The following is a 27,518-nucleotide window of genomic DNA, read 5'->3' as shown; positions in this document are numbered from 1 at the left end:
GTATACTGAAAATAACAGAATGAATACACATAAGGTACCACAGATTTATTAGTACAAAATAAATTAATCTTTAAGGCAAAAAGCATTACTAGAAACAAAGAGAGTCACATAAAAATTCAATTCACTAAAAAGATAAACTATAAATGTAGATGTACTTAATAACACGGTTTTAAAACAAAGCAAATATTAGCAAAAAACAAAGACATAGTATAGAAAATCAATATAGTAAAAAATTGTTTCTTTGAAAGAAGACCAATAAAATTAACAAACCTCAGGCTAGATTGATCAAGAAAAATAAGAAGCACAAATCAATAATATTTATATATATATATATTTTGTGGTACACGGGCCTCTCACTGTTGTGGCCTCTCCCGTTGCGGAGCACAGGCTCCGGACGTGCAGGCTCAGTGGCCATGGCTCACGGGCCCAGCCGCTCCGCGGCATGTGGGATCTTCTCGGACTGGGGCACGAACCCGTGTCGCCTGCATCGGCAGGCGGACTCTCAACCACTGCGCCACCAGGGAAGCCCAATAATATTAAGATTTTAAAGGGAAAAATAACAGATTCAGATTACAAAAATGACAAATGATAATGTTATAAACAACATTGCAATAAATTTTAAAATAGAAGAAAAAAGGGAAAATCTAAAACATATAAGTTACTAAAATTGAAAAATAGAAATTCTGAATGTCTCATAGCCATTAAAACATTTTGATCACCAGTTTTACAGTTCCATACAGAAACCACCTGGCCCAGGTAGTTTAACAACTTGTCTGATCATTCAAAGAAAAGATAATTGACATATTATACACAATAAAGAGACTATTATATTCTATTTCAGAGAATGCGATGGGAGTGGAATAGAAGGAGAAATACTCTCCAGCTCATCTTATAAGGATAGTATATTTCCAATACCAAAACCAGACAGGGACAGTATAAGAAAGGAAAAATGCAGGCCAATGTCACTCTTAAACAGAGATGCAAAAATCCTATATATACACACACATATATATAGACATATATACACATAAATATGTACATATACATATATAAGCAATATATATTATATTACATATAATAATATATATATATTAACAAACCAAGTTCAATTGTGTGTAAGAAAGAAACTATATATCTGCCAGGTTTCAAGGTTGGTTCAACAGTATAAAATCTATTAATATAACTCACCAAGTCAACAGGTTAAAGAAGAAAACTCATATTTTTATCTCAGTAGTTTATCTCAATAGTTTCAGAGAAAGCATTTGTCTTTGTCTTCATTAAGGACAGTTACTGTGTTAAAATCAGATGAAGGATAACAGTGGCTGAGTGGTAAACAGTTTATATTGCCCTCTCAGATGGTGAAGAAAATATGATTTGAAACAACTTTTTCAGGTTTAAATGAGGTCTTCCAAAAGTATTATATTGAGAAGATGTGTCCACACAGGGTGATCTATGACTCTGCGAAGTCTTTAAAGAACATGAGCTGTAATTCCCATAAAACTATCTTGATTTTGAAGCATTTAATATTTTCAAGCACCAAAAAAGAAAGTAGAAGGCAGTGATAACCATTATTATGAAGATTTACCTTGAGTTTATGTTCTTTCCTGTTTACAATCACAGCTGTGATTTGCTGGTCCATGAAAATGAGAATGGTGACCAACAAAGCAGGTATAGCAGCTGCAAGGTACACCCACCAGGGGTTTCCTCCAAATGGTGGAACAAACCAACCTCGGTTTAGACTTGTTGGCTTTAAGTAGAGAGAAAACAGTTTTTAAAACAATATTAATACATACTACTTGGTGAAAAATCAGTGGGGGAGACACACTTTTATATATGGAGAGCCAACATATTAAAAAACAGAGATAGTTTTACTGATAGCTTGTACAAAGATTATTCAGCAAGAACTTCCTAAAGGAGGTTATTTTTAAGGCAATATTTTAAATGAAGGAAACTGAGAATATACGGTGATGGAAAAGAAGTAAATGCCAATTTTCACATTTAGGATGCTCCAAGATAAGAATCAGGATGGAAGAAAGTGATTTAAGTTTAAGGGGTAGCCATAAGAAAAACCCAAATGTAATATTCAGTAAGGAGGTAGGCAAGAAATTACAAAACAACCATGCATTTTGTTCATGGGTTTTAGCAATCATACAGAAGTTGTTTTTACTACTGCCAAATTGCAATTGTTTCATGATATAATACATATAAAGCTACAAATATTTTATGTTATAATTAAGCTTATTTAAATACCCTGATCTTATTTTCATATTTTCCTATTCTTTTCCTAATTTTAAACAATATATATAAACGAAAACAGAATCCTAACTATGAATTATTTTCTCCACATTTACTATGAAGAAAGCTTCACTTCTCCTCTGAAGATATTTCTGTCTCACTTTGCTCATAACTCCATCACTGAATCTATTCACATTTTACTACCTTTACCAGGTTGTGAGCTTATAAGGAAAGGAACTTTGTCTTGCTCTTCAATGCATTTCAAATTCCCAGTATAGGGCTTGACTCAAAGCAAGCATTCAATAAATATTGACTTAACTAATGACTGAATAAATGAGCACTTACCTTTGCTAATAAATATATCATGGCAGAGAAAATGCAAAAAACATTTTGTTTGCTATAACACAGACATCCCTTCCTCATCAGGTAGTCATTAAGCTAAAACTGCAGTTCGTTTAATTTTTCTTAGCAAATATATGGTTCTCAGTGATGGAGAGAGAGGTTAGGAGTGTTCTAGAAAATAAGTGAAAGACTTGTGGTGAAAAATTAGATAGGGATATTTAAGAATGAATGAAATGTAAATATTACCCATTAGGCTTGTACATACCCACAGGTCTATAAAATGAATAATTCCTATATCTTTGTAATAATTAAAATGTACATTATATATACACATGTGTGTATATGGCAGGTAGTTTGGTGGCAGGAAAAGAGCACTGAATTAGTAATGTAACCTTAGGTATTTTACTTAATTTTTATAAGCTTCAATCTCAACTTCATAAAATCAGGATGATGATAGTTACACTGCAACCTAGAATTATTATATGGGTCAAGGTTATAAGTTGATAACCTTGAAATATCCAGTTGAAAATACTCTGGATATTTTTAAATACTCTAAAAATATAAAGCAGAGTTTATAATGTTACCATAAGGTATTTCCAATAAAAATCAATATAATGTGAACCTTGCATTTAGTCCTAGTCAGGCATTTAATTTTAGTGAAAAAATAGACAAAATGTATATATGCACCTAGCAACTGATCATTTATAAAATAAAGAAATGGACAATTGTACAAAACTAACTCAAAGAGAAATACAACAAACTAGAATAGGGGAAAGGAAAGAAAACCGAAGAATTCCAGGAATGACCAAAAGACAAGTTCACCTACCTTGAACTCACTTGGCACAATCAGTTTTGGAGTATCCACACCTACCAGGGCATCTATTACACAAAAGATGAGAATGGACAAGATAATGGCGAAGTCACTGATCAGTTTCCTTGCCTGAGAAAATAAAAAAGAAACCAGGGACCATTAGGCACTGGATATATATATCTGCCTCTGCTTGAAGTGAATGAAGAATTCTATATTTCCTAACAGTTTATACTAACAGCTTTATTAACAGATTAAAGGAGGTGTCATACTGCAGAGAGATTATTTTTAAAATTGCTTTTGCATCACTTTCTTACCTGGCCAGAAATAATCTAATTGCACAGAACAGGTGAGATAGAGAGAGAGAGAGAGAGAGAGAGAGAGAGAGAGAGAGAGAGTGTGTGTGTGTGTGTGTGTGTGTGTGTGTGTGTGTGTGTGTGTGTGTGTGTGTGTGTGTGTGTGTAGGCAGGGGAGGGGATTCAAAGATAATATATCCTTGAAGTACTGTACAAACACTCTTCCTGTATGCAATACAAAGGAGACCGGAATAAGGATGAAATCTCAAGGCATATTATAAAATCTGCACAAAAATTCAGAATTCTGCTTATTACTTGGGAGGTAGCGTTGTGAGTACAGAGCAAGATAAATTCCACAGGTAACCTGAAAACTCCAAGAACCAAGCAGGGAAAGTGTTACAGTTCCAGTCCAATGAATGGGCTTAAGACCTCAGAGAAAAAAAAGCGATGAAAGACAGAAATCTGATGGTTTCACTAACTTTGCCAAAGAAAATATTTTTCACTCTACGCTAGTGCTTAAAATCTCTTGTATGTGGAGCATCTCTTTCTCCACCACTTCTTAAGTGTGGTCACCTAAACTTCCTAAGTACCTGCCTCTGGTCAGGACAAGGGCTGGGTTTTATGGGAGTGCATTAAACCCAAACCTTTCCCATGGAGTGGGTGCAGAATGGCCATTTCTGTGTCAGTACCGGAACATGGGACCATTTAGTTGGTTGGCGGTTCCTCTGCAGTGTCTAGCGGCACTGACAATGGCCTACGAGCATGACTATAGCACAGACAGCTGAGTTTCCCTGTAAGGTATGTACACATGGTTGTGCATAATTTGATCATTCAACAAAAATTTACTTAGCATATTCAGCCCTCTGTATTCACGGCTTCTGCTTCCGTGAAAACGGAGGGCCAACTGTAAGTACCTAATACTTTGCTTGGCACTAGGGATACCACAGTAAACAAAACAGACACAATCCATGTCTTCATGAAGTTCACAGTCAAGTCATACATGAGGAAGGCTGCTCCTAAACGAAATCAGGATTTATTCAGCAGTGATAACATAATCTCAGAGTAAGCAGTCAGCTTTCTGGTGCTGCTAGGTGAAGAGAGATCAGTGATGGGCTGAGTGGCTGCACAATTCTCAGGATAGAGGGTCTTTGGAAAGAGTAGTAGGACTACTGCAATCAGGTGTTCAATAGAAACTGAAGTGGAGAATGGAATTACTTGGAGATGTGGGTGTGAAGGACATGGTAAAGGACATGGTAGTGCTCAATTTTTTTTTTTTTTTTTTTTTGCGGTACGCAGGTCTCTCACTTTTGTGGCCTCTCCCGTTGCGGAGCACAGGCTCCGGACGCGCAGGCTCAGAGGCCATGGCTCACGGGCCCAGCCGCTCCGTGGCATGTGGGATCCTCCCGGACCGGGGCACGAAGCCGTGTCCCCTGCATCGGCAGGCGGACTCTCAACCACTGCGCCACCAGGGAAGCCCGGTAGTGCTCAATTCTTGACCGTGACCAGGTATCAGGAGCCTTGGGTACTAGCAGCAGGATCAAAGATGGCCATTTGGCCAGAAGTTCCTTTCCCTCTTGGAGGACTGGTTTAGCTTTCTGGAGAAGTACACACAGAGGAGCAGAGAGCCAGCTATGGGACTTTTAGGGGCAATTTAACACCAAGCACAAATAGATGGCAGGGATCAATTTGGGGAAAACATATAGTACAGCAGTTAGAAGCACACAGTTTCTATAGTCAGATTACCTGGGTTGGAACTCCAGTACCAGTATTTCCTACTTGTAAATACTTATCCTTTCTTAGCTTTAATTACTCCAACTGCAAAATGTAGCCAAGATAATCTCTACAACTTCATTGGTCTGTCATAAGAATTACATAGGATAAGCCATGAAAGTGCTTTTTAGCATAGCACCTGCAGCATCACAAACTCTCCTAATATACATTAACTCAGGTTATTTCAAGTTCCACAAAGCCTCTTTGGCTGCAGAAACCACTGGAATAACTAAATAATCTACTGTCAGGAGGTCTCTGAAAGAAATCTTGAATTCCAAGAAACAAGAAATAAAAACCCAGTAATAATATGAAACTGCCACTCAGAGCTCATTTTGGTTGGAAGTATCTGGAATCCCTGCAGAAAAAGGATGCTTCCCAGGGGCTCAATATGGGAGGAAACACCCATTTTCTTAAGTTTTGTGCAAGTAAATTTTCACACGGGCAGCTCAGGATGGTCTGGCAAGAGACGGTCATTGTTGAAGCAGGCTCAGGAGTATATTAAGATGTTACAGCAGTCTCTCTGGTCCGGTAGGTCATGAATCACTGCAAGACCAGAGGTCACTGCCAAGGCAAAAAAGAAGTTCTCTCTTCTTTATCACCCTCCCAATCCTTACTCAGCAGATCCAACTTGTTGACAGCTCAGATATCCTACAAGTTATTCTTTCTAAAGAGGGTAATGGTTATTAAAAAGGCACTGCTCCTCCTTTTTTCCCCCCCATAAACAGGAGAAGGGAAGTAGAGGGTAGCAAATGAATCCAATTGGCCATTTCTTGGTAGAAATGCCCCTAGGGCCCGCACCTCTGGCCCTTCTAGGGGACAGATCTGCCTGACTGGAATCACTACCAGGCACCGGGGAAATGCTGCTTCTTTACTTAGGAGAGGAGTCATTCTCAGCCTTCCATAAACCAAGCACTGAAGCCCTAAACCTGCTCTTTCAGTAGTTTTCTTCATTTTAATTAACGGCAGATTATTTTTTTCCTATCGCTTAGGCCCAAAACTTTGGACTATCCATGCAACTCTTCTCTTTCTCTCACATCCTACATCCAACAGGTCAGCAAATTACGTTCAAAACATATCTGGGATCCTGTCTCTTCTCATCACCTCCATTGCTATTCCCACCCTTATCTAAACCACCACTTTATCTCATATGGTTCCTACTTCCTGTCTCTATACTCACCAACTTGAGGACACTGCCAAGGTATCACCCAGAATAATCATGTTAAAATTTGGGTCAGATAATGTAGAAGGCAGAGTAATTCCCCTCTAAAGATGCCTAATTCCTGGAACCTGTGAATATGTAAGGTTACACGGCTAGGGAGAATCAGAGTTGCCGACAGAATTAAGGCTACTAATCAGACGACCTCGCGATTAGGGAAACCATCCAGGATTATTCCAGTAGGTCCAGTGTAATGACAAGAATCCCTGTAAGTGAAAGGGGAGGCAGGAGAATCCGTGTCAGAGTGATGCAGCGTGAGAAAGACTTGACTGGTCACTGCTGGCTTTGAAGATGGAGGAAAAGGGCCAAGAACCAAGGAATGTGGGCAGCCTCTAGAAGCTGGAAAAGGCAAGGAAAGATAGTCTCCCCCAGAGGCTTCAGAAAGAACACAGCCCTGCCAACACCTTGATTTTAGCTCGTTGAGATATATTTCAGACTTCTGACCTCCAGATCTCAAGACAGTAAATGTGTTGTTTTAAGCCATCGTGTTTGTGGTAATTTGATACAGCAGCCACGGGAAACTACAGATAGTTTGGGCTTCCCTGGTGGCGCAGTGGTTAAGAATCTGCCTGCCAACGCAGGGGACATGGGTTCAAGCCCTGGTCTGGGAAGATCCCACATGCCGCGGAGCAACTAAGCCCGTGCGCCACAACTACTGAGCCTGCGAGCCACAACTACTGAAGCTCACATGCCTACAGTCCGTGCTCTGCAACAAGAAAAGCCACTGCAATCACAATGAGAAGCCCACGCACAGAGACGAAGAGTAGCCCCCGCTTGCTGCAACTAGAGAAAGCCCACACGCAGCAATGAAGACCCAATGCAGCCAAAAATAAATAAATTAAATAAATAAATTGAAAAAACAAAATAAAACAGTTTAAATTTAATTATTAGTTTCACAAATTTATATATAACATATTTATATTATATATAAATTTGGTAGAACCCCTTGGCAATGGCATTCTTGTCAAGTGTGGCACTATTATACTATAGGTATAACAGTAGCTAAAAAGTCAAATGCTAATAATTCAGGATTACATTTCTTAAAATTATGGGGAAAGAAAGATACTCTTAATAATATTGCTTAACCTTATTAAAAATCACAGCTAGGGTGATATGTTCTGTACAGTTATACTCACTTCTATTTCCCCTTCCTTCCCCTTAAATTGTACAATACGGTTCAGGTATATCAGAAATCACTCCTAAAGAGTGTTTATTGTAAGACATTCATTTCTAAGATAGTGGATCTGGTTTGAACTTCATAGTCAAGGAAACTGATTTTTCCCAGGCCACTTTTGTATTCAACTCTAAATCCTCTAATTAGTGAAGGCAGGTAGGGGTGCTATTTTAGCAGGCTCTTCAGGTCTTACCCTGTACTAAAATTAAACTTTAATTTGAACTGCCTGAAAAATGTCAAGCGTTGAGTGTACAAGCTTACTAGATATACTCTAGGACCCAGGTACAGTAGCGTGGCATCGGACTTTAAGGAAGTAAGAATCACTCTATTTGGGTCCTTCTTACCTTTCCAAACACATTTAGCAAAAGAAACATGTACGAATTTCCTTTCATTTTTTAGTTTATTTTATCTTTCCTTTTCATCAAACTCGATCTCTTGCAAAAACTCCAAAACAGTACCCTTTTATGTGTCAATATATAAAGAAATCAAATTAGAAACCCATAGTCCCTACTTCCCTACTAGCTATTACTGGTAATGATTAGAAGTGCCAAAGTTTTCATGAGAAAACTGTTCCCACAAGATTTCATGCCCAATCCTGTGGATTCAGAGGCCTCAACTTTAGCTTGGACAAACGTCATAACTAATGGGTCCATCCAATCAAATGCTAAGTCTCTCTAGGCTCACACTTCAATATCCTAAGAATATAAACTATCACAATCTAAATGAAACACAAGTTAACTAATATATATCAAAGACTAACTATAAAAAAGTTTGCTGTTTTTTTTGGAGTGGTACACAGATGTGCTATGACATATAATAATTCCTACCTCCGTTCATGAATGGGGAAAAGGAAAGTGTGTTTCAACTAAGATTCTTATATACCAGAATGGTTTTGAGCTCTTTTATTTTTGTTTACCATTTTTTAATTATAAAATTGGAGAGGAGAAAAATATTTCTGTCCTCTGCAGAGTTACAAAATATCTCAATCTAATAAAAAGCAAGCAGCTTAAATATTTAAACTATCAAAGCAAAGAAGAAATTAAGTGGATGGGAAGGGAAATTCAAATAACCATCTAATAAATCTATTATACACATACTCTTCATGAAGGATGGTACCGTATTAGTTATTAAGAGAGTCATAATCATTGAGACACCAACAGTGAGAAGCTAGTTAATTTACAGGGGAAAAAAATGAATTGGGTTCCTCTGAAGCCCCAGAGGATATTTGGTTTTCACTTTGCGAGGACTGCAGCTGCTCCTAAATTAACTGGGGGGAAAGGCTGTGAGCCTGCAGAGCAGTTCTCAATGGATGGAGCTGTTATAAAGAGACAACTACAGCAGCAGGCACTCTGGGGGTTCTCAATAAATATTAATTCAGGATGTCAATTCCTCGCATGATCGCCGTGCTTGGAAAATGCTAAACAACAGTGTAAAAATGCATTTATTCTAGATGAAAAAAAAGTGTGTCAGACAAATATGTGTCTTTGGCAGTCATGAAAAGGCACAAAATACTATGAAAGTTTAAAAATTTGATCCCCTTCCCCCCATAGCCAATGCTATACAGCACTATAAAAGAAATAACCATTAATATCAGTACAGCAATCATAATACACCGTATTTTGAATCAATAATACCCACTATAATTAGAATTCAATAAAAGGAAAGTCTGATTTAGACTCCAGGATTTTAATGCCATAAGCTCGAAAGTCAGAGAAATTCAGGGAACAAAGAAGGGAATTGGATTGGGCAATTTATCTAGGCGGGGCTTAAGAGCCAGTGAAAGTCTACTAGAAAAAAAAATTGTTTTTCCAAGCAGGGAACAGAGGGGAGTAGGCCTAATCAAGTGGTTCAGCAGGGAAGCTAAGGAGACTTTAGCAGCCATGGGCCTCTTCCTCTATTCTGCCTCAAACTGAGCAGTAGAACAAAAGACCCAAATGCGTGAGTGCCAGAAGCAAATGAGTAAATCACCTGGGAAATACTATGTCCCAATCTGGTCACTATATTCTAAGTAGAAACTGAAAATCTGGAGCTGGCTCAGAGAAGGATGGCCAGTGGAATAGGAGTCCAGAAATCACATCTTATACAAAATGACAGGAGGCCTAAAGAAGCTGTAGGGAGAAACTGCCTTCAAATATGTGAAATCTGTCATAGAAAAGAAAGACTAAACTTGTTCTGTGTAGCTTCGAGGGCAACGGCAGACCCCGAGGACGAGGCTGTGGAAAGGCAGGTTTGTGTTTTCTATCAGGAATGCCTTCGGAGATGTGAAGTTCCTGTTCCGGGAAGCATTCGAGCAGCCCACAGATGAGTGCTTGTCAGAAATGAAGAGGCAACGATGGACTAGATGGTATTCAAAGTCCTAATACTAAAATTCAATGATTAAGACCCAAGTGTCAAAATTTCTTGATCCTCTAATAAGGTCTTCTTGGATATATCCCCCCAAAACCATTACAATAAAGGGCTTTAAAAGGAAGGTGGTTTTATAATTTACATTAAGGTACAAAATTTTAAATTTAAAAAGAACTGGTAAGTCATATGTATAAATGAGACAGTCTAGAAATGGAGCAGGAGATCATTTTGTGTTAATGGATAGATTTCAATGCTGGTGACTTTTGTATGGTGCTTCTGACCAACAAGTACCACGGTCAAAATGACTTCTGTCCACAGACTACCTCTATGCTGACATTAAAACCTCTCACATCACACGGCAAAAGGGACTTTGCAAACAAACAAAACCCTCAAAAACACTTTGGCCAAACAATGCTCCCAACCTTTTTTTTTCTTTGGGCTCAATTCAGGTTGACTGTATTTTTTGTTATACATCCACAAAAACTTAAGTATTTGTAATCTTTGTTGAATGTTGAACAGACTGGATTGTGTTCAGAACCTATTACCCTCTGTCATTCTTAAGAAAAAAAAATATGAAAGTGAGTTTTGAATTAAAAACAAATTTGACTTTAAAAATTATTTTCCTTGGTACAAAATAACACAAGAATTTGAAAATCTGATTCCCTTTCACTGACAAGCAAAGTCATTTTCCAAATGAGCTTCAATGGCAGGATGTGGTCTGATGTTTCTGCAAGAACCAGCCAAATGTCACCCAGTATTATTAACACTAGGATGGGACAAAGAATACAGGCCCACTATTTCTTCCTCATATTTGGATACATTATTTGTTTCAATTTGATAGTTTTTACCATTCACCAAAAAAATTTCTGATAGAAAAAGAAAACAGAGTAGGGATGCTACCTGATTCTTGTAAAGAGTTGTTTATAAACTAAACTAAACACATCCAACATTAATAGAATTGTCACAGGCCAAAAGGCCAACTAAGAATCATGGTTCCAAAAATACAGCTAATTGTAGAATCCTAAACTGTGTTTTATATGGATAAAAACTAACGTGTCACCTAACTAAAATGCTCATTGTGTTTTCACTGAAATTCCTGAAGCCCTACACTTTTTTCTCACCCATAAAGCCAGCTCCTCAAAGACCACCATCAATTTACTTAGGTCACAAGAAGTCACCAAAGTGTGATCCTACAGTAGACAGTAAGCATGAATAGGGCAGAAGGATCAAAATGAATCATCCCATTTAAAAACTCAAAAAATCTAACTTATTCAACAAATACATATTAAGTTCCTACTATACTCCAGGTCCATGAATTACTTGTTTTTGTAGCCTTACCATCCAGTGTTGTATCAAGCACACATCAGACTCAAAATAATTTTTTTCAATATTGAATGAATATACTAATTAACTATAGAATTTAGAATACTGTTATTTTTTTAAGAAGGATATCAAAGAACATTCTGCTCAAATGTCATCTAAATAAACCATAGAAGTTGTCAAAGTTATTAACGGTACCTGGCACTTTCTGATCTTCTCTATTTAAATGACAATAACAACCAGGAGGATATTAAACAATCTTACCATTACATCAATTCATGGGCGTGTTAGAACTCTTACTTTTTCCAAGGGGAGGAAAAAGAGGAAATTAAGTAGATCCTTAAGAAAAACATTTTCATGCCAATTACATACATCAACCAGCCACACTGCATCTGACTATATTAAAGTATCAATGATTCTGCCTAATTCAGAGGCTCTGTGGCTTTATGAGTTCTACTAATCACAATCCTGCTCCATCTTCAAGCTGACTGCTTTCATTTTGCCACTACATATTGCAGTGATGGCATCTCTGCTCCGTGAGCACCACCACTTGTCGGTAGGGGACTCTGGAAGAACATTTCCTGGTAATACCCCAGGCCATCTGCCACAGAAGACCACAGATTATGCTGTGATGCTCCTTCAGGAAGTTTTGATGCCAAAACACTGGCAAAAGACTTGAGGCCAATGTAACAGAAGAGTAAATGTATGGGATAACAGACTAATGCACCCCTCTAAAAGGGGTGGGGAGCACAAAGGGGGCAGTCAGTGGGGTACTGTACTCCACCCTGTTCCACTGAGCATTAGGGCTCTCTGGAAGTGCCTGACAGACAAATCAAATTCCTGATGGACAGGCTAGCAAAGGCAAACTGTTTCATCTTAAGTGTTCACACTTATGGACTGCCAGTGGCTTCATGAGGGAGGGGAAGAGTGGATAACCAACCCTGGTCTAGGCAAAGGCAATGAGAGACTGAACTAGGGGAGCATAAGTGTACATATAAAGGAGAGCGATTATAGCAGGAATAATCGGGGGGGCTGACGAGTTTAACTTGATAAAGAAAAACTTGGAAAGGTAAATACGATGGATATCATCTTTTATCATACCAGATCCATTTCTACTCTTTTCCACCAGGCTCTCTGCCTTGGGAGGCTGACCTGTGTGGTCTACAATAGGCTCACGTGCTCTCCAGATTCCAGAAGCCTTCAGCCTGGGCAGGCCATGGGGGGAAGAGAGAGATCAGAGCATTGATTCCCAAAGCTATATCCCTTTGAGGTTGCCTCAGACTGGCTAAACCCCTCAATCCAAAGTCATGGGGCCTTTCACGAAAGCTCTCTCTACCATTTTGTCTTCCCCAGGTTCCAGCAACCACTCCTTTTCCACATTCTTTGAGTGAGGGATAGTAACAGTCCCACTGCTACCAGACACTACACTCTCCCTTGCCGTTTCCCTAAACCTGATCTCACCTTTGCAAATGATGCTTTCATTAAACCCCTCAGACTATCCTAATTTGAGTGTATAATTTGCTTCCTGCTGGGACTCTGACTGATACACCAAGTATGATTTTAAGATTTTGATCTTGGGTGGCTGTGAAGAGAGGTGATATTATTAGCTGAGGTAAGGAGTACCAGAAGATAAGGACGTTCCACTGTGGAAAGACAACCCCACGTTTTGAATTTGCTACATGGCGATTGTGGATCATCCACAGAGAGAGGTTGGCAGCAGCTGCAAAGCAGACCTGGCATAAAGATGGAGAAGATAATGAACTTTTGGGAACCTGTAAGTCCTGATCATTGCTATAAGCACAAGTTGAATACAGAGAACTTATTTTAGGAGATAGAATCAGAAAACTCTTTAAAATTATAGAATACTAGAGTTTAAAGGATGTTAACTGTCATCTATTAATTTCTTTAAGTCTCTCCCTTTACGCGTGTGGACTAAAGTCCACATTTAGCTATCAAAGGGCGCACAGTTAATGGCAGTGCTGGCACTAGCATCTACTGCTTCTGGGTTCCTACATCTGTGCTCTTCCCATAAATTGCAGCATTTATCTCTACTTGACTGGTTTCCACTAGTCAACAAATATTGAGTACTAGCCTGCATCCAACCTGGTGCTAATTGATGTGAGGAGTAAAATAAAAGTATAACAGTTTCCCAGCAGTTTACAGTCTTCATCGACTAACAACTCATGCAAAAGTTTGGAAATGAGAGTGCAAGATAGCAATGACTGTGTAAGTTAAAGGAGAATCGGACATTTTGTACGGCAAGGACACTGCCATCCAGTATTAGCATTTTGCAATTTTAGAGGTTTCACGTGAATTGTTGGTGTGAGCGAGGAAGCAGTAACAGTTAGGCTTGATTACTGTCACAGTAGTCAAGGACTATCTAACTTACCATGTTTAAGCATATGTTTTAATTGTAGAATATAGTATACAAGTATAAGAATCTATAAACCTATGTGCTCCTACCTATAGAGACCATCCTTTTAAATGACAGTTTAAATGAAAACATGTTTTGGCAAATGAGAGGAAAAAAAATGCTCTTATTATTCATGTATGTATGTTATGAATTTATGTATGTATTATTATTTAGCTATAAACGTGAAGTAAGTAGGGGAGATGACAGAGTGAAAGTCTACACACTTAAACATCACTCCTTAGAAATCACATATATTTTCTCCTGCCTGTTTATTTTATAATTTGGTGTAAACAATTGTAAACAATGTGAGAACCTTCTCAATAGGAATTGTAATTAGAATGCTATCATTATTCTATTTTCATATATTCAACATTTTTCAACATTTCTCAATTGCATTTATCAATGTCTGAGAAATTACCTGCTTGGGCTCTTAGAAGGGGCAATTTCTTTTAGTCTAAAGAGCTATTATCAGTTTGGGAATTACTGCTGGGAAAAAAAGGTGATGTCTATTAAAATTCATCACTATTGGGCTTCCCTGGTGGCGCAGTGGTTGAGAGTCCGCCTGCCGATGCAGGGGACACGGGTTCGTGCCCCAGTCCGGGAAGATCCCACATGCCGCGGAGCAGCTGGGCCTGTGAGCCATGGCCGCTGAGCCTGCGCGTCCGGAGCCTGTGCTCCGCAACGGGAGACGCCACAGCAGTGAGAGGCCCGCGTACCGGGGGAAAAAAAAAATTCATCACTATTCATCTTAAGGTTGAAATTATTTTGCCAACTATGATTTACAAGTGCTTCACAAATTTTCTACTTTTCTACCTACTACTATGCCTAAATAATATCAGACTTTGGCAAATGAAAGATATAAAAAGGGTGATAATTCCCAGAGTGTGAGCCAAAAAAAAACCCACAAAAAACGATGCCCCATGAATTAATAATTAAGAAGGAAAAACCTCAATAGAGAAGAAGAGATCACCCTCAAAGACCTCTACCCAGGAATCTGTTCTACACGTGATACACCACTGAAGAGGTGGGTCAAGTAAGCACATTTCCCAGTGCGTGGACTGGCGTCACAAGCTCAAATGTCTTCAGGGATAGGCACTTAATCTGAATGTGTGAAGCAGCCAAGTCTTAGACAACAGAGAGTCGTGAGGACAGTAACTACCTGCAAAGGACAGGTTCCACCTAAGCCTCCAAGTGTGTATGTGTGTGCATGTCTGTGTTTACAAACTGTGAAGTAAACAAAGAATGTCTGGGGGCTGAATTCTGCCTGTGGACCACCAGTTTGTGATGTCCATTTAAGGCAGACGAAGTTGAACGCTTCTTCCTACATTTCACTTTGAGGAAATGTTTCATTCTTTGGGCCAGCCAGCTCGGGACATTTCATTACAGCTGTGGTCTGAATGTTGCGACCCTCCAAAATCCCTATGTTGAAATTCTAACCCACAAGAAGATGATATTAGGAGGTGGGGCCTTAGGAAGAACATGAGGATGGAGCCTTCAGGAATGGCATTAGCGTTCCTATAAAGGACACTCTGCAGAGCTCCCCAGCCCTTCTACCTCCTGAGGGCACAGTGAAAAGGTGCTGGCTAGGAACCAGCAAGAGGGCTCTCACCCAACCATGCTGGCACTGATCTTGGACCTCCTGGCCTCCAGAGCTGTGAGAAACAAATTTCTGTTGTTTATAAGCCTTCCAGTCTGGTATTCTGTTATAGCCACCCAAACAGATTGAGACAATCATCAAACCTTCCCTTTATTTTCCATTTTAAAAGAAATATCAAAGAGTCAAAAAATTTCCTAGCTGAAAGTGAACGTATTAATTGTCAGTTTCATTTCCCAGGAATTAAGAAAAGGAACTTTATCGACTGCATCTCATGTCTTTCAAAGTTCTCCTGCTCCTTCTACAAGAACACAGGAGGAGAGATTCATGAGATTTCAGCTGTGGAGAGCAGCTCATTGATAAAAATGAGGTATAATCAACAATACTAAGAAGTATTGACACCCTAAACAGTGAGAACTGAACTGTAAAGCAAAGGATTAGTTTTGTTCTGCAGGTAAAAACACAAAATGCCATTAACTAAATGTTGGTCTTGTAGTCTCTCAAGGAACCACATTTTTGACTTTGAGCTCACCTAAGCATATTAATGGGAGACAGGATGTCTGCACAACTCAGCTCAATTATCTGTGTTTCCACAGTAGGGCGTTTGTCACTATGGGAAGGAAAGGTTGGCTCAGATGACACTCATATCTTACACCAGTACTAGTGTAACACGGCTCAAGTTTACTCCTACAGTCCATGATTCAACTACTCAATTACTCTCATGTGCAGCTGATGAACAAAGAGTTCTATGTCAAAATTCCTGATTAATATGAAAAGAGTTTTGGCTTAGGTACTCAAACACACTACGGATTTAGAAGGTCTTTTCTTAACTTGTGCATTTTTGTATAGAATACACCCCACTTTTTTCTTTCAGTACATTTGGATTACAACAGTCAGAATTTAGGGTAGAATTATGTGAGCAAAATCCTTGGATGGTTTTTCAAAGCTAGACTACAATTATATTAAGAATATGTATGCACATAGACACAGACTGGAAAGCAATTTTTTAAATGCACAAATTTATATTGGAAAGGTTGAATTACAGGTGCCTTTTTCATTTTGTAAAGCTGTATTATTGTTAATACAGTGGGAATTCAATGAAAATTACTTAAAGCTCAGGTACTTACCGTGGTTGGAAAATAACGACTAGTTTTGAATTTTTTCAGAGCCATAGAAGAGGTGTAGGTGCCCAAGAAAAGGATGAAAGACATGAGAGTGATATCAGGAACAAAACCACAGTTGTTGCCCATGAGCTTTCCTCCATATTTCAAACACTCCTTCGTCGTCAGAAATGCCCAGTCAAAGGTAGCATTATGGTGCTGAAGAAGAAAAACAGGAAAATTTTTCTAGGGAACACTGTGCCACAACAAAAGCAGCTTTTGATACTTGATGGGCTATATACGGAATTATGCTAAGAGTCTCTGTAAAACAGCCTGAGGGTAAACCATTGGAAGGTGACACTTGAGGAGGTGTTAATGGAATAACAGGTAAGGGGGGCCAGGAGGCTATCAATTATTGAAAATACAATGAGAATGATGCAATCCCTTACCTGGTTTGTGCTACAACCCTACAATCAACCATCTGTTCAACAGAAACAAACCACAAAGTCTTTCTTTCCTGTGAACCTTCCTGAGAGTAAACCAAGACACAATAATATCTTAAGTCTCCAAACGTGAGACTCTCTGAAACACCTTTGTTGTTCAAAAAGTAATGACTTCTGATGGGGCTTCCCTGGAGGTCCAGTGGTTGAGACTCCACGCTCCCAGTGCAGAGGGCACGGGTTCAACCCCTGGTTGGGGAACTAGGATCCCACAGGCTGCACTAAGCATCCAAAAAAAAAAGTACTGATTTCTGTAGTGCACAGATTCTTGTGCTTCAAGCTGATGGCCATAGAGTTAATGCTCTCAAGGTTATATCTGGTTAACTAATTTACCCAGAGCTTTCACAAATGAGCTATTTCTTTTCTAAATAACTACAGAGATTGGGTGACTTCAGGAACTAAACTATAAAAATGTTGGAGATCTCTGCTTTTTTCAATTGCATAACCTAATAAAATACAGCTTTTCTTGTTGACTCCAGGTCAGTGTCAAGAGAATCCATTATTGGAGAGTGCTGTGATGGGCTGTGGAGTTGGGTATGGGATCTCTAGCCCTGTGTTACATGGCCTCAAGCTCACAGGTCAATTTTCAAATTTTCTTCTGGCTCGTGAACTGCTGTCATGTTGTCAGTGCCGTATTTCTTGACAGGAGCTCACTCCTGTTTCTGTTTCCAATATGCAAGAGAATCCTTTTGCTAGCGTACTGGATAAGGCCTGGGCACCCATCCTCCAGCTGCTGAGTTTTAGTTGCTATCAGCTCACAGCTGTCTCCTTCTCTAGAAAACTGCCTTTTGCTGCTTAAGAGCAGCCTCACCTGGAAGGTTATGCCCTCTTGCAGCCAGTTACTCACCAACGCTAATGGGGTGCTACTGTCTGAATATTTGGGCTCCCCTAAAATTCATATGCTGAAACTTTATCCCCTATGTGATGGTATTTGGAGGCAGGGCCTTTGAGAGGTGATTAGATCAAGAGGGTGGAGTCTTCATGAATGGGATTAGTGCCCTTGCAAAAGAGATCCCAGAGTGCTCCTTGTTCCTTCTGTCACATGAGGACACAATAAGAAGACTGTCTAGAACCAGGAAGCAGACTTTCACCAGACACTGAATCTGCTGGTGCCGTGATGTTGGATTTTCTCTTAGGTGCAGGGCTAATGGGTATGTCATGTGCTAACAGAAGAGTAATTTGAGAATACCTTTCAAAGAAATATAGAAAGAAAAACTTTTCCTGTCCGTTGGAGGCAAGAGTTGTCCCTCTCACCAAATGCATATCCTTTACTATTTATATCCTTTACTATTCATGAATTCTCTTAATATAAGTCATCTAGTCATAAAAGAAGGTCACACACATAAAAGAAGAATCTCTGACCAGAAAAAGTTCATATTTTTATAGAGCTCAAAAGGTAAAGTTCTTACATAAGTCAGGAAAAAACCCCCCCAAAACTCTAGATCTTTCCCTGAAATATTAGTTTCAACTTGTAAACAGCTGAATTGCACAATTACTCTTTTGTTAAAGTCTGTTTCTGAGAGGTGATTAATCACATCTCATTTTGTTTTTCAGATTTCTGCATATGAATATTTTTTGCATAATACCTTTAAAGTTTAGAGGTCGTAACAGGTAACAGATTTCTTTGGTTTAAAACCAGCAAAAATTTACCATAATTTCACTTTAATTTCAGCACTTTAATATCAGCAGAATCTTTCTTTATAGCTGCAGCTCCCAGAAGAGGTAAGCTGCATTAAAACAACCCCAACAGGCAGTTTTATTGATTTTCTTACAGAGATTCAGGTTGAGGTGAAAACTATACAGATGTGCAGGACAGATATGGTTTCTTGTTTACATCAACTTAAAATGCCAGTAACACAATTTTGTATGCCTCAAATGATTCTTTGTGTCATTGTACAGAAATTTTAGCCTCCAACACCATCTTTCACTAAGGGCTTCAGTATAAAAACTTTAGGCAGCATGTATTTATATCAGTATCTGTATCTTAACACACAGTTTCCCACTCCCATAAAACAAACTAGCTAAAAATAATTCTACTTAAATATCACTGAAAAGACATCTATATTATTTGTGTTATTTCAGTGTTACTATTCTGCATAAGCTGGTATCAATGAATCTTAATTCTGTAAAACTTCAGGCAAAATCCATATCGTAAACTAAACATTAAGACCAAGCATGACTCATTATTAATGATGTATATAAGTAAAGATGAAAAGTAGAGTGTTAGATAATTAGCTTATGATTTAATCATCACATATATCAATTTATATAATTTTTACTATCACATATCTCATTTTGTTATCTATGAAACAGATACTTCTGCGTAGAAATAACATCTTTTGCTTCAGAGGTCAATTTTGCCTTACCTAAGTAAAGGAAACATTAAAAACAACAAAAACTGCGCCGATACAAGTTGCCACTTGCTAGAAGCTAATGGTTTTTAAATTTTTATCACCAGTGAAACATCTTTTTCATGTAAAATTTACCCAGGACCCCAATAATTAAAATGGACAAAACTGAGCTATTCTGCCTTTACACGGTTAGGAGGCCTTGAGTCTCTCTGTCTCTCAACATCCCTGCCTACCGCAAAGCAGCTCCTGACTCATCTCTCTGGAATCCTAGCTCAGTCTGAGAGGAGTCTGAGATTAACAGATACACCCTACTATATTTAAAATAGATAAACAACAAGGACCTACTGTATAGCACAGGGAACTATATTCAGTATCTTGTAATAGCCTATAATGGAAAAGAATCTGAAAAAGAATAGATTTGTATACATATGTATAACTGAATCACTTTGCTGAACACCTGAAACTAACACAACACTGTAAATTAACTGTACTTCAATTTTAAAAATTGTCATCATCTTCACGGACAGCACTCTTTGCTCCAGGCTGTGCTCTCTTCACACCGAGTTCTCTAACGACAGGTTAGGGGCATGTGACGTGAAGTAAGGATGAGAATGGAGAAAGGTCCAGATAGGTCAACGTAAGGATGAGAATGGAGAAAGGTCCAGATAGGTCAGCTTATTCCACTGATTGGGGCGATTATTCAACTAATCATTTTGAGCTCCATTCTGGGCTGGGTGCTGATACAGAGAAGTTCTAAGTGTAACTTCTGCATTCAATAAACTTAAATCTACTCCATGTTCGTGGACACAAGAAGTTTTCTATGTAGGCAGCCTTAGGTCAGCAGCTTTAAAGCAAAGTAGGTGAACCCTGGAGGGAGGCCGGTGCTGAGCAGAATTATCTATCTACCTATCTGTTTATCTATCTACCCATCTCTTATTAAAAAGTTATCTAAAATTACCATGAGTAGTTTAATCTAGGACTCAGTAAACAACACTTCACTGGCCAAATACAACCCACTACCTGTTTCTGTAAATAAAGTTTTATTGAAACACAGCCATGCTCATTCATTTACACACTGTTCATGGCTGCTTTTTGCTACAGCTGCAGCACTGAATAATTTCAGCAGAGACTGACACACAAATCCTAAAATATTTACTATCTGGTTCTTCATAGAAAAAGTGTGCCTACTGTGGTTTACTCTCTTGTCTTGGACTCCTATGTTACTTTACATTATTGTACTAAATAAAAATCTCATGATTTCATCAGAGTAGTACATTACACATTTTTCTTTGGCAGCCTTTTATACTTATTATTTCATGAATAGTGTTTGTGATGCTGGTTGATTCACTGTAAATAATTCTGGTTTTGATCATTTGTAATTCAGTCATAGAATAAGCAAAAAGATGTAAATGATTCTTCTTTAGTTCATGGAAATACTGAACATGTATCAAAGCAGCCGACTGGGAAAATACCCTCATGGGTTTCAATCTCAACTCTATCACCACTCAGTTGGAACACAGAAAAAAGTAACCACTTTCCTGTGCAACTACAAATAGGACTTTTTACTTAAATAGCTGCAAAAGAGTACCATGAAGATCACTGTGCTCCTAACTTTGGAAAATGCTCTAAAGTGAATAGTATCCTTCACATGAAAACCACTCTGTTTACAGTTCAGTAAGTCATGGTGGAAAATGTACAACCAAATAACACTGGTTCCTGAAAGAAGGCAATACTGTGTTGGACACATCCAGCGTAGATGTCAAGTGACATGAAGAAGAAAGAAATCCCTCAATCCGCTGAAATATGTAAAACATTGTGTGTATGTACATTTATCTGGGAAGAGCGACCAAAGATTTCATTAGAACCTCAAAGGAGGCAGTGATGCAAAGAAGCTTCAGAAGTACTGCCTTCGTGTTGTTATAACTGAGATAATTCTGTCCTCCTAATACGACATTCTCTGTGTATTTCAACCACACTCCAATTTTCATTCACTCTAAGAGCAACTTCCTGCTTTCAGGATTAACAGTGATTTCTTAATCTCTCAGCAAATGTTCTCCAATTCAGAGAAAGATTAATCATTTTGTACCTACTTCTTAGTAAACTATTCTACATCCATACTTACATCCTCAGAGGCATGTTAAACTTAACCATGTTCAAAAACTAACTCCTAATCTTCCTCAAACCTGCTCCCCCTAGGGTCTTGCCCATTTCTGTTAATGGCAACTTTATCCTCCTCGATTCTAAGAACAGAAAACTTGAAGTCATTGTTAATTCTTTTCTTTCTCGCAAGTCACATTATGGTGAAGACTTTATATTAGAATACATCACATCTCACCCATAACTATGGCTAACACTCTTGTTCAAGCGACCATTGTCTCCTCTGAGCTTAATGCAGGAGACTTTTATCTCGCCGCTCTGTCCTTTACTCCTTATAGGTGATTCTCATTTCTCTATGGCTTTGATCTTTATCTCAAAAGTCTATGCACAGGATTTAAGTGATTAAATCAGAACTTTAATAACAAAACAGTTGGGAATATAATCTCAGAAGTCCTCTTTGCCTGTCAGAACTATCATAGCACATGATCTCTAATTCTCATGATGTTTCTAACCTCCTATTGCAAGCACAGTGTAGCTCCCTTGAATGAGACCATCAGTGTTATAAGGTGCAAATGCTAAGAGAGATGTCCAATGGGTCTGGTGACCTGCATCTAGGAGAGATGTCAAGTTTGGGGACATCGACTAAGGAGTCAGCTGCAAAGAGCTGATCACTGGAGTAATAAAATTTAATAAAACTACAAAGGGAAAGTGTGCTAGAAGAAACGAGTGTAAAACATCTAGGGTACCTGCAATAGAAGTAAAAACACCACAAAAGACTTTGAGAGTGATGGGTAAAAGGAAAAGTACAATCACAGTGTTGAAAATCAAAGGACGAGAAAATAGTAATATGTGGGGGAGGATTGATAAGGGTCTAATGTTGCAGAAATGATAATGAGGGATGAAGACTGCACAAAATCCATTGATTTATTTTCATTGCTTTTTTTGTGACTAGAATATTTTTGGTAATTTCTTGAGGGGAGTTCAAATAAGGGAAATGAGTTGAGAAATATGTGAGGATGAAAAACTGAAATGGCAATTCCAGACAATTTTTAAGAAATACAGTAACAAAAGGAAAGGCTAGAGCATGCGAGCATTACAGGATCAAGGCAAGTTCTTTAGGGCTGGCGAAGACTTTTGAGATGCTTGTGGTGGATGAGAAAGAACCCAGTTATGGGTATGGAAGGAAAAAGGGGGTGCTGGGAAAAACAAGAATGGAGGAAGGAAGGTGAAAGATTAAGATGCAGAGAAAGAAAGGGAGATTGACAAGGATTTGGCCTCTTTTGACAAGATGGGTAAAAGCCAGAAATGACAAAAGTATAACGCCTGCAGACCAAAGGGACTGTGTGTCACCAAAAAATAAGAAAGAAGAGCAAAGACAGGGGAAGAATTCAATTTAGGATACAGCAGGCGCCAAAAGAAATGTTTGTTAATTGAATGAATGAAATCACTCATCAAGACACAAATATTTGACATATTTAAGGAACATATCTATCAGTGTATCTACTCTTTCTATCTGGAGAATAAAACTAAAGTAAAAAAAAAGTTCAATTTAGATCATCAGGTAAAATCCAGTATTCCCAGTTACATATGAGTTTCAAATAAACAGTGAATAATATTTTTAGTATAAGTATGTTCTATGTAATATGTAGGACATACTTACACTAAAAAAATTGTTCATTATTTATCTGAAATTCAAATGTAACCGGGACCCTATTTTTTTTTCTAACTCTGGTGATGCTATTTCAATTAGCTATAGGCTATTTTGAGTAACAAAAGAGAAAGTAGAAAAATGTGGCCGAAAGTAAACAGAAAATGCACTGGGCCCCAATTACACAGCTAACTAAGATAAGCCTTAAGGGAACAATAAAGAAGAATAAAAACAACAACTTTAAAAAGTTTTATTGGAGAAATAAAATATGCCCACTTAAATATTAACTAATAATTCAAGGCATCAAAAGCAAGTGTCTAAATGAATGGTACAGAGATGATTAGATCAGAAGAGGGACTGATTAATTTCACTGAGCACAGGGAAAACAAAAGTTAAACTGCACCTTGAAAAAAGAACTGGTCTTTGTAGAACTCTCATACTCAAAAGGCAGTAGGAAGAAGTGTGGCAGGACAACAAAACTAGAAAGGAATGACAGAGAGAGTAACAAAAGCCAATGAAGAGGGGAATAAAAGTGACAAACTTTGGGTGTATATTTCTTTCTGCATTGGCAGAAACAAAGAGGTAAAGCATTAGATGGAGAGACACCATGAGCAAAGATGCGGATTCGGGGACATATGATGCTTCATTCACTCATTCAGTAAGTCCTTTAGGCACCACTTATTGAATGCTCACCATGAGGAGGAACTCACAGTGAGTGGACCAGAGCAGAGTGTCTGTGTAAATGGGTAGTGAGAAAAAAGGTGCAAAGGAAATGGGACCAAGTTGCCGATGGTCTTAACTGAGGTCAATCTCATGAAAAGAAATTTCCACCTATTTTTATGGATCTCATTTTCTAGAGGATGACCCTATTTGTATTGAGTGAATATGTTTATAAATCTTAAAAGTAAAATGTATACTGAAGGATTAATTTTAAAATTTAAAACACCATAGTAGTCTCCGCAAAGACAAAAGTGGGGGATATATGAGAGGCAGTGGGAAAAATTTTGACAGTCATTGAAGCTAGGTGATGTGTACATATGAGGATTTATTGTACTATTCTATTTTAGTGCATGTTTTAAATTTTCCATAATATTTTTAAAAGTAGGAACATGTACTCTTTAAGGAGATTTAAGGACAGAATAGTTTTTGCACTTCACTTTCTTAATGAGAGAAAATCACAAGGATGCTATGCACAAGAAGATTAATATGACATTCCATTTCCCATGAAAATGAATGTTAGCTCCTAGAATCACCCTGAAGGTACATCAAATCACAGCACTTTTACTTCCATGTCTGACTGCCAAGCGGTGTTTATGAGACTGTAACAGGCCTTAGGCCCATGATTAACAGCATCTCCATGTAGACTATCATGATATGCTTCATTGGGTAATACAATAAGCAAAAAAATTCAAAAATAAAAATTAAAGAGTCTACATTGCTCTCTTTGAGTATCAACTGGTAAAATATAAGCCTTTAAACACACACACACGTATATTTATATACAAACATATATATAAATGAGGGTAATGCTACAAATAAAAGTCTCAAGGTTAAGTGGTTAATGTACTCATTTAGGACTTTTTCCCTGCAGTGGGTAAGCCAGACTTGCAGTGATCTGCAATCTTACTTGATGGTCTACAGGATGTATGCAAGCTGTGACTGTAGTTATATATACTGTTGTGAAATACCAAAACTAATTGGTTGCTTACTTATGATTAAGATATAGAAAGTTACAGGAGACTGTTAGTTGTCCCAACCTAACAATAAAAGCAAGCAGGATAAGCTATAAAATCATAGTTTAAAAAATTCCACCAGTGAGATGAGGATGCAAAGAAACCTAAATAAACTAAATTCCAAAGTTACAAGACCTTCATAGGAGAGAAGAGATCCATGGCCGCCTCATCCCTGGCGGAGTAGCAGGTGGAAGATAAATGCACTGTAGATGGAGGGATGGAGAAATGAGCCAAATCTTTAATGAATTTCTAATGGTTGCCTATAGTCTGGGGTGACACGTTGGAATTCTGTGGAGTCTCAGGTGTCGACAAAGCCTGCGTCCGTCCACCCAGCAAACTTTCTAATGGTCTTTGTCAAATGCACAGATAGTTCAGAAAAGCCTGGAGATTCAACAGAAGAGCTGAGAGAAACCCCTCTTAGACACAGAGTCTCTATCAAATGCAAGAAAGCCACTTTCCTAAGATGGGAAGCAGGGCAGGAGAGCAGAGAGAAACCCCTCCGTGGCATTCAGCTACTTCTGAAAGGGCTAAGGCATCTGCCCTCTGAAGGTGGCGGGGGCGGGGGGCAGAGCAGTTTGGCAAAGAAAGATCTCCCAAGGCTCAAAAAGCTGGGGCATAAAACAGGAAATAGAGCATTTCATAGCACTTTCTGGGATGATGGAAATGTTCTATATCTTGTTTTGTGTGGTGGTTACATGAGGTAAAAACTTGTCAAAACTCATTGCAATGAGCACATAAGAACTGTGTCTTTTACGGTATGACTCAATTTAATAAAAAACGAAAACAAAAAGGAACCTAACATGAAAGACAAATACTAACCGATCCATTCTATCACATCTTCAGAAGAGAAGCTTCTGACATTAGATTTTGAAATCTGTTCTCTCCCTCTAAGAGCTGCTAAGTGGAAGCCAGCAAATCTCAACACTAATTGCTTAGATACAGTGTGGATAAGCTGTGGCTGGTCTCAAAGATTTACAGAGCCCTTTTAAAGAGCTGTGTTTTGCAGGCTGAAGTGAGAAATCAATGGGAAAACTGATGAAGGTGAGAAGATTTAAAGACACAATGATTCCAACAATAAATGCAAATAATGGAAAATCTGGCTTTTATCTTGAAGGGTGGTTATTCTTGAGTTCTAACTTCTGTCTAAATGCTCTCATGCCCCGTTTTTCCTGCTGTTTCCCCCAGAAAACAAACCCATACCACAAGGAAGAAGAAAGCTTGTCTTCATGCTAATGAAGCTGAAAAGAAAAGACCTTCCTTCCTCTGACAGGATGTTCTTAGGGCCTTGTGAGAGGGCGTCTCATGGGTGCCCAGGGGCTGCATGTCACTCTTACAGCACCTTCTTTCATGATCTAATTATGGCCAAATGAAAAGAAGGAAATAAAGTCCTGCTGACTGTAGGTCTTAGGAAAGGCTCAGGGGAACTGAGCTAGTGTGGCCAAACACACAGAGGACCCAGTAGGTGGTCAGAAGCAGTGGCTTTCAACTTCTCTCCACCAACCTGAGTTTTGGTGCCAAACGGCCCAGTAGAATGATAAGAACACCTAAACAGAATAAAAACAGTACCTAACATTGACTGAGAGACAAGTATGTGTCAGCCACTCTGCGAAGTTTTGCCTATTTATTAATCTGGCTCTTCTAGCATCTTTGAGGGAATACTCTTATCATCACCATTTTATAGATGGGAAGCTGCTCTTTTTAAGTCATTGGAAGTATTTTATTAATTTTTATTGCAAATGAACTTACTGTTTTAATTACATAGAATTTTTAAATTTTTAATTAGATTTTAATTAAATTCCTTAAAAGTCTAGAAGGAAGTATTTTTCTCTGTGTTTTAGTCACATCCTTTTAGGCACTAGGCTGGCTGACTGGCTTGAAGATTGAAAACTGAACTCTCTTCTATATGTGACCTTTAAGACATATACATACTCTCTTTCATATACACACTCTCTCTCTCTCACACACACACACACACACACACACACATACACACACACATGCTCTCAAGCATGGAAGAAACAGAGAGGCAAAGTTTGGAGAAAGTCAGAGAAAACAGTAAGGAAAGAAGTCAAGAGAGCCATTGAATATGAAAACAAGAGAGAAACAGGGTCAAGTGAGAGTTGTCCAGGAAAGATACAAAGCATCATCTTTGAAAGGGATGTTGTGGGCACTGATTATATAATATCTGCAGAAGTGTTCTGGTCTCCTGAGAGATGGGCACTCGATCAATACAAAGTATTATGTATGGGTTCTGTCTTTATAACTGAGAGATTGATATTCTTTGGTAAGATTCCATATCCAGTGTAGAAGGAACACAATTACAAGTCTGAAACAGCACTTTCCCCTTTTTCTCTAACACAAAAGTCTTCTTCCAGTGTGCGACCTTCCATGCAAAACAGCTCATTTTTAAAGCTTAGTTCCAGTCCCTTAAAGATCCTTGGTTACAAGCCATGGGAAAGGATATCACGTGACAGAGGCACGGTCCTTTCTAAGTGACACGGGAAGTGTCCTGCTACAGTCACCCTCAGTGAAGGGAACACAGCACCATCTGGTAGTCAGAAGAATTCGTAATCGT

The 27,518-nt window shown here is 38.5% G+C and overlaps 1 protein-coding gene across 7 annotated transcripts in view; it reads right to left on the bottom strand.

The window, feature by feature from the left end:
• Positions 1–27,518, bottom strand: part of SLC4A4 (solute carrier family 4 member 4) — a 350,238-nt gene that overhangs the window by 35,156 nt on the left and 287,564 nt on the right. For all 7 annotated transcript variants that reach the window (XM_082838378.1, XM_082838380.1, XM_082838376.1 and 4 more), the window contains 3 exons: positions 16,642–16,833; positions 3,404–3,517; positions 1,586–1,747 (listed from right to left, as the gene is read on the bottom strand). In XM_082838378.1, the coding sequence (XP_082694504.1) occupies positions 1,586–1,747; positions 3,404–3,517; positions 16,642–16,833 (468 nt within the window). The remainder of the gene's footprint in view (positions 1–1,585; positions 1,748–3,403; positions 3,518–16,641; positions 16,834–27,518) is intronic.

This window comes from Leucopleurus acutus (genome assembly GCF_964270905.1).
Source record: "Leucopleurus acutus genome assembly, chromosome: 4".
Taxonomy (NCBI): domain Eukaryota; kingdom Metazoa; phylum Chordata; class Mammalia; order Artiodactyla; family Delphinidae; genus Leucopleurus; species Leucopleurus acutus.
The sequence above is the reverse complement of the archived record's forward strand: the minus strand, read 5'-3'. Positions and strand labels throughout refer to the sequence as shown.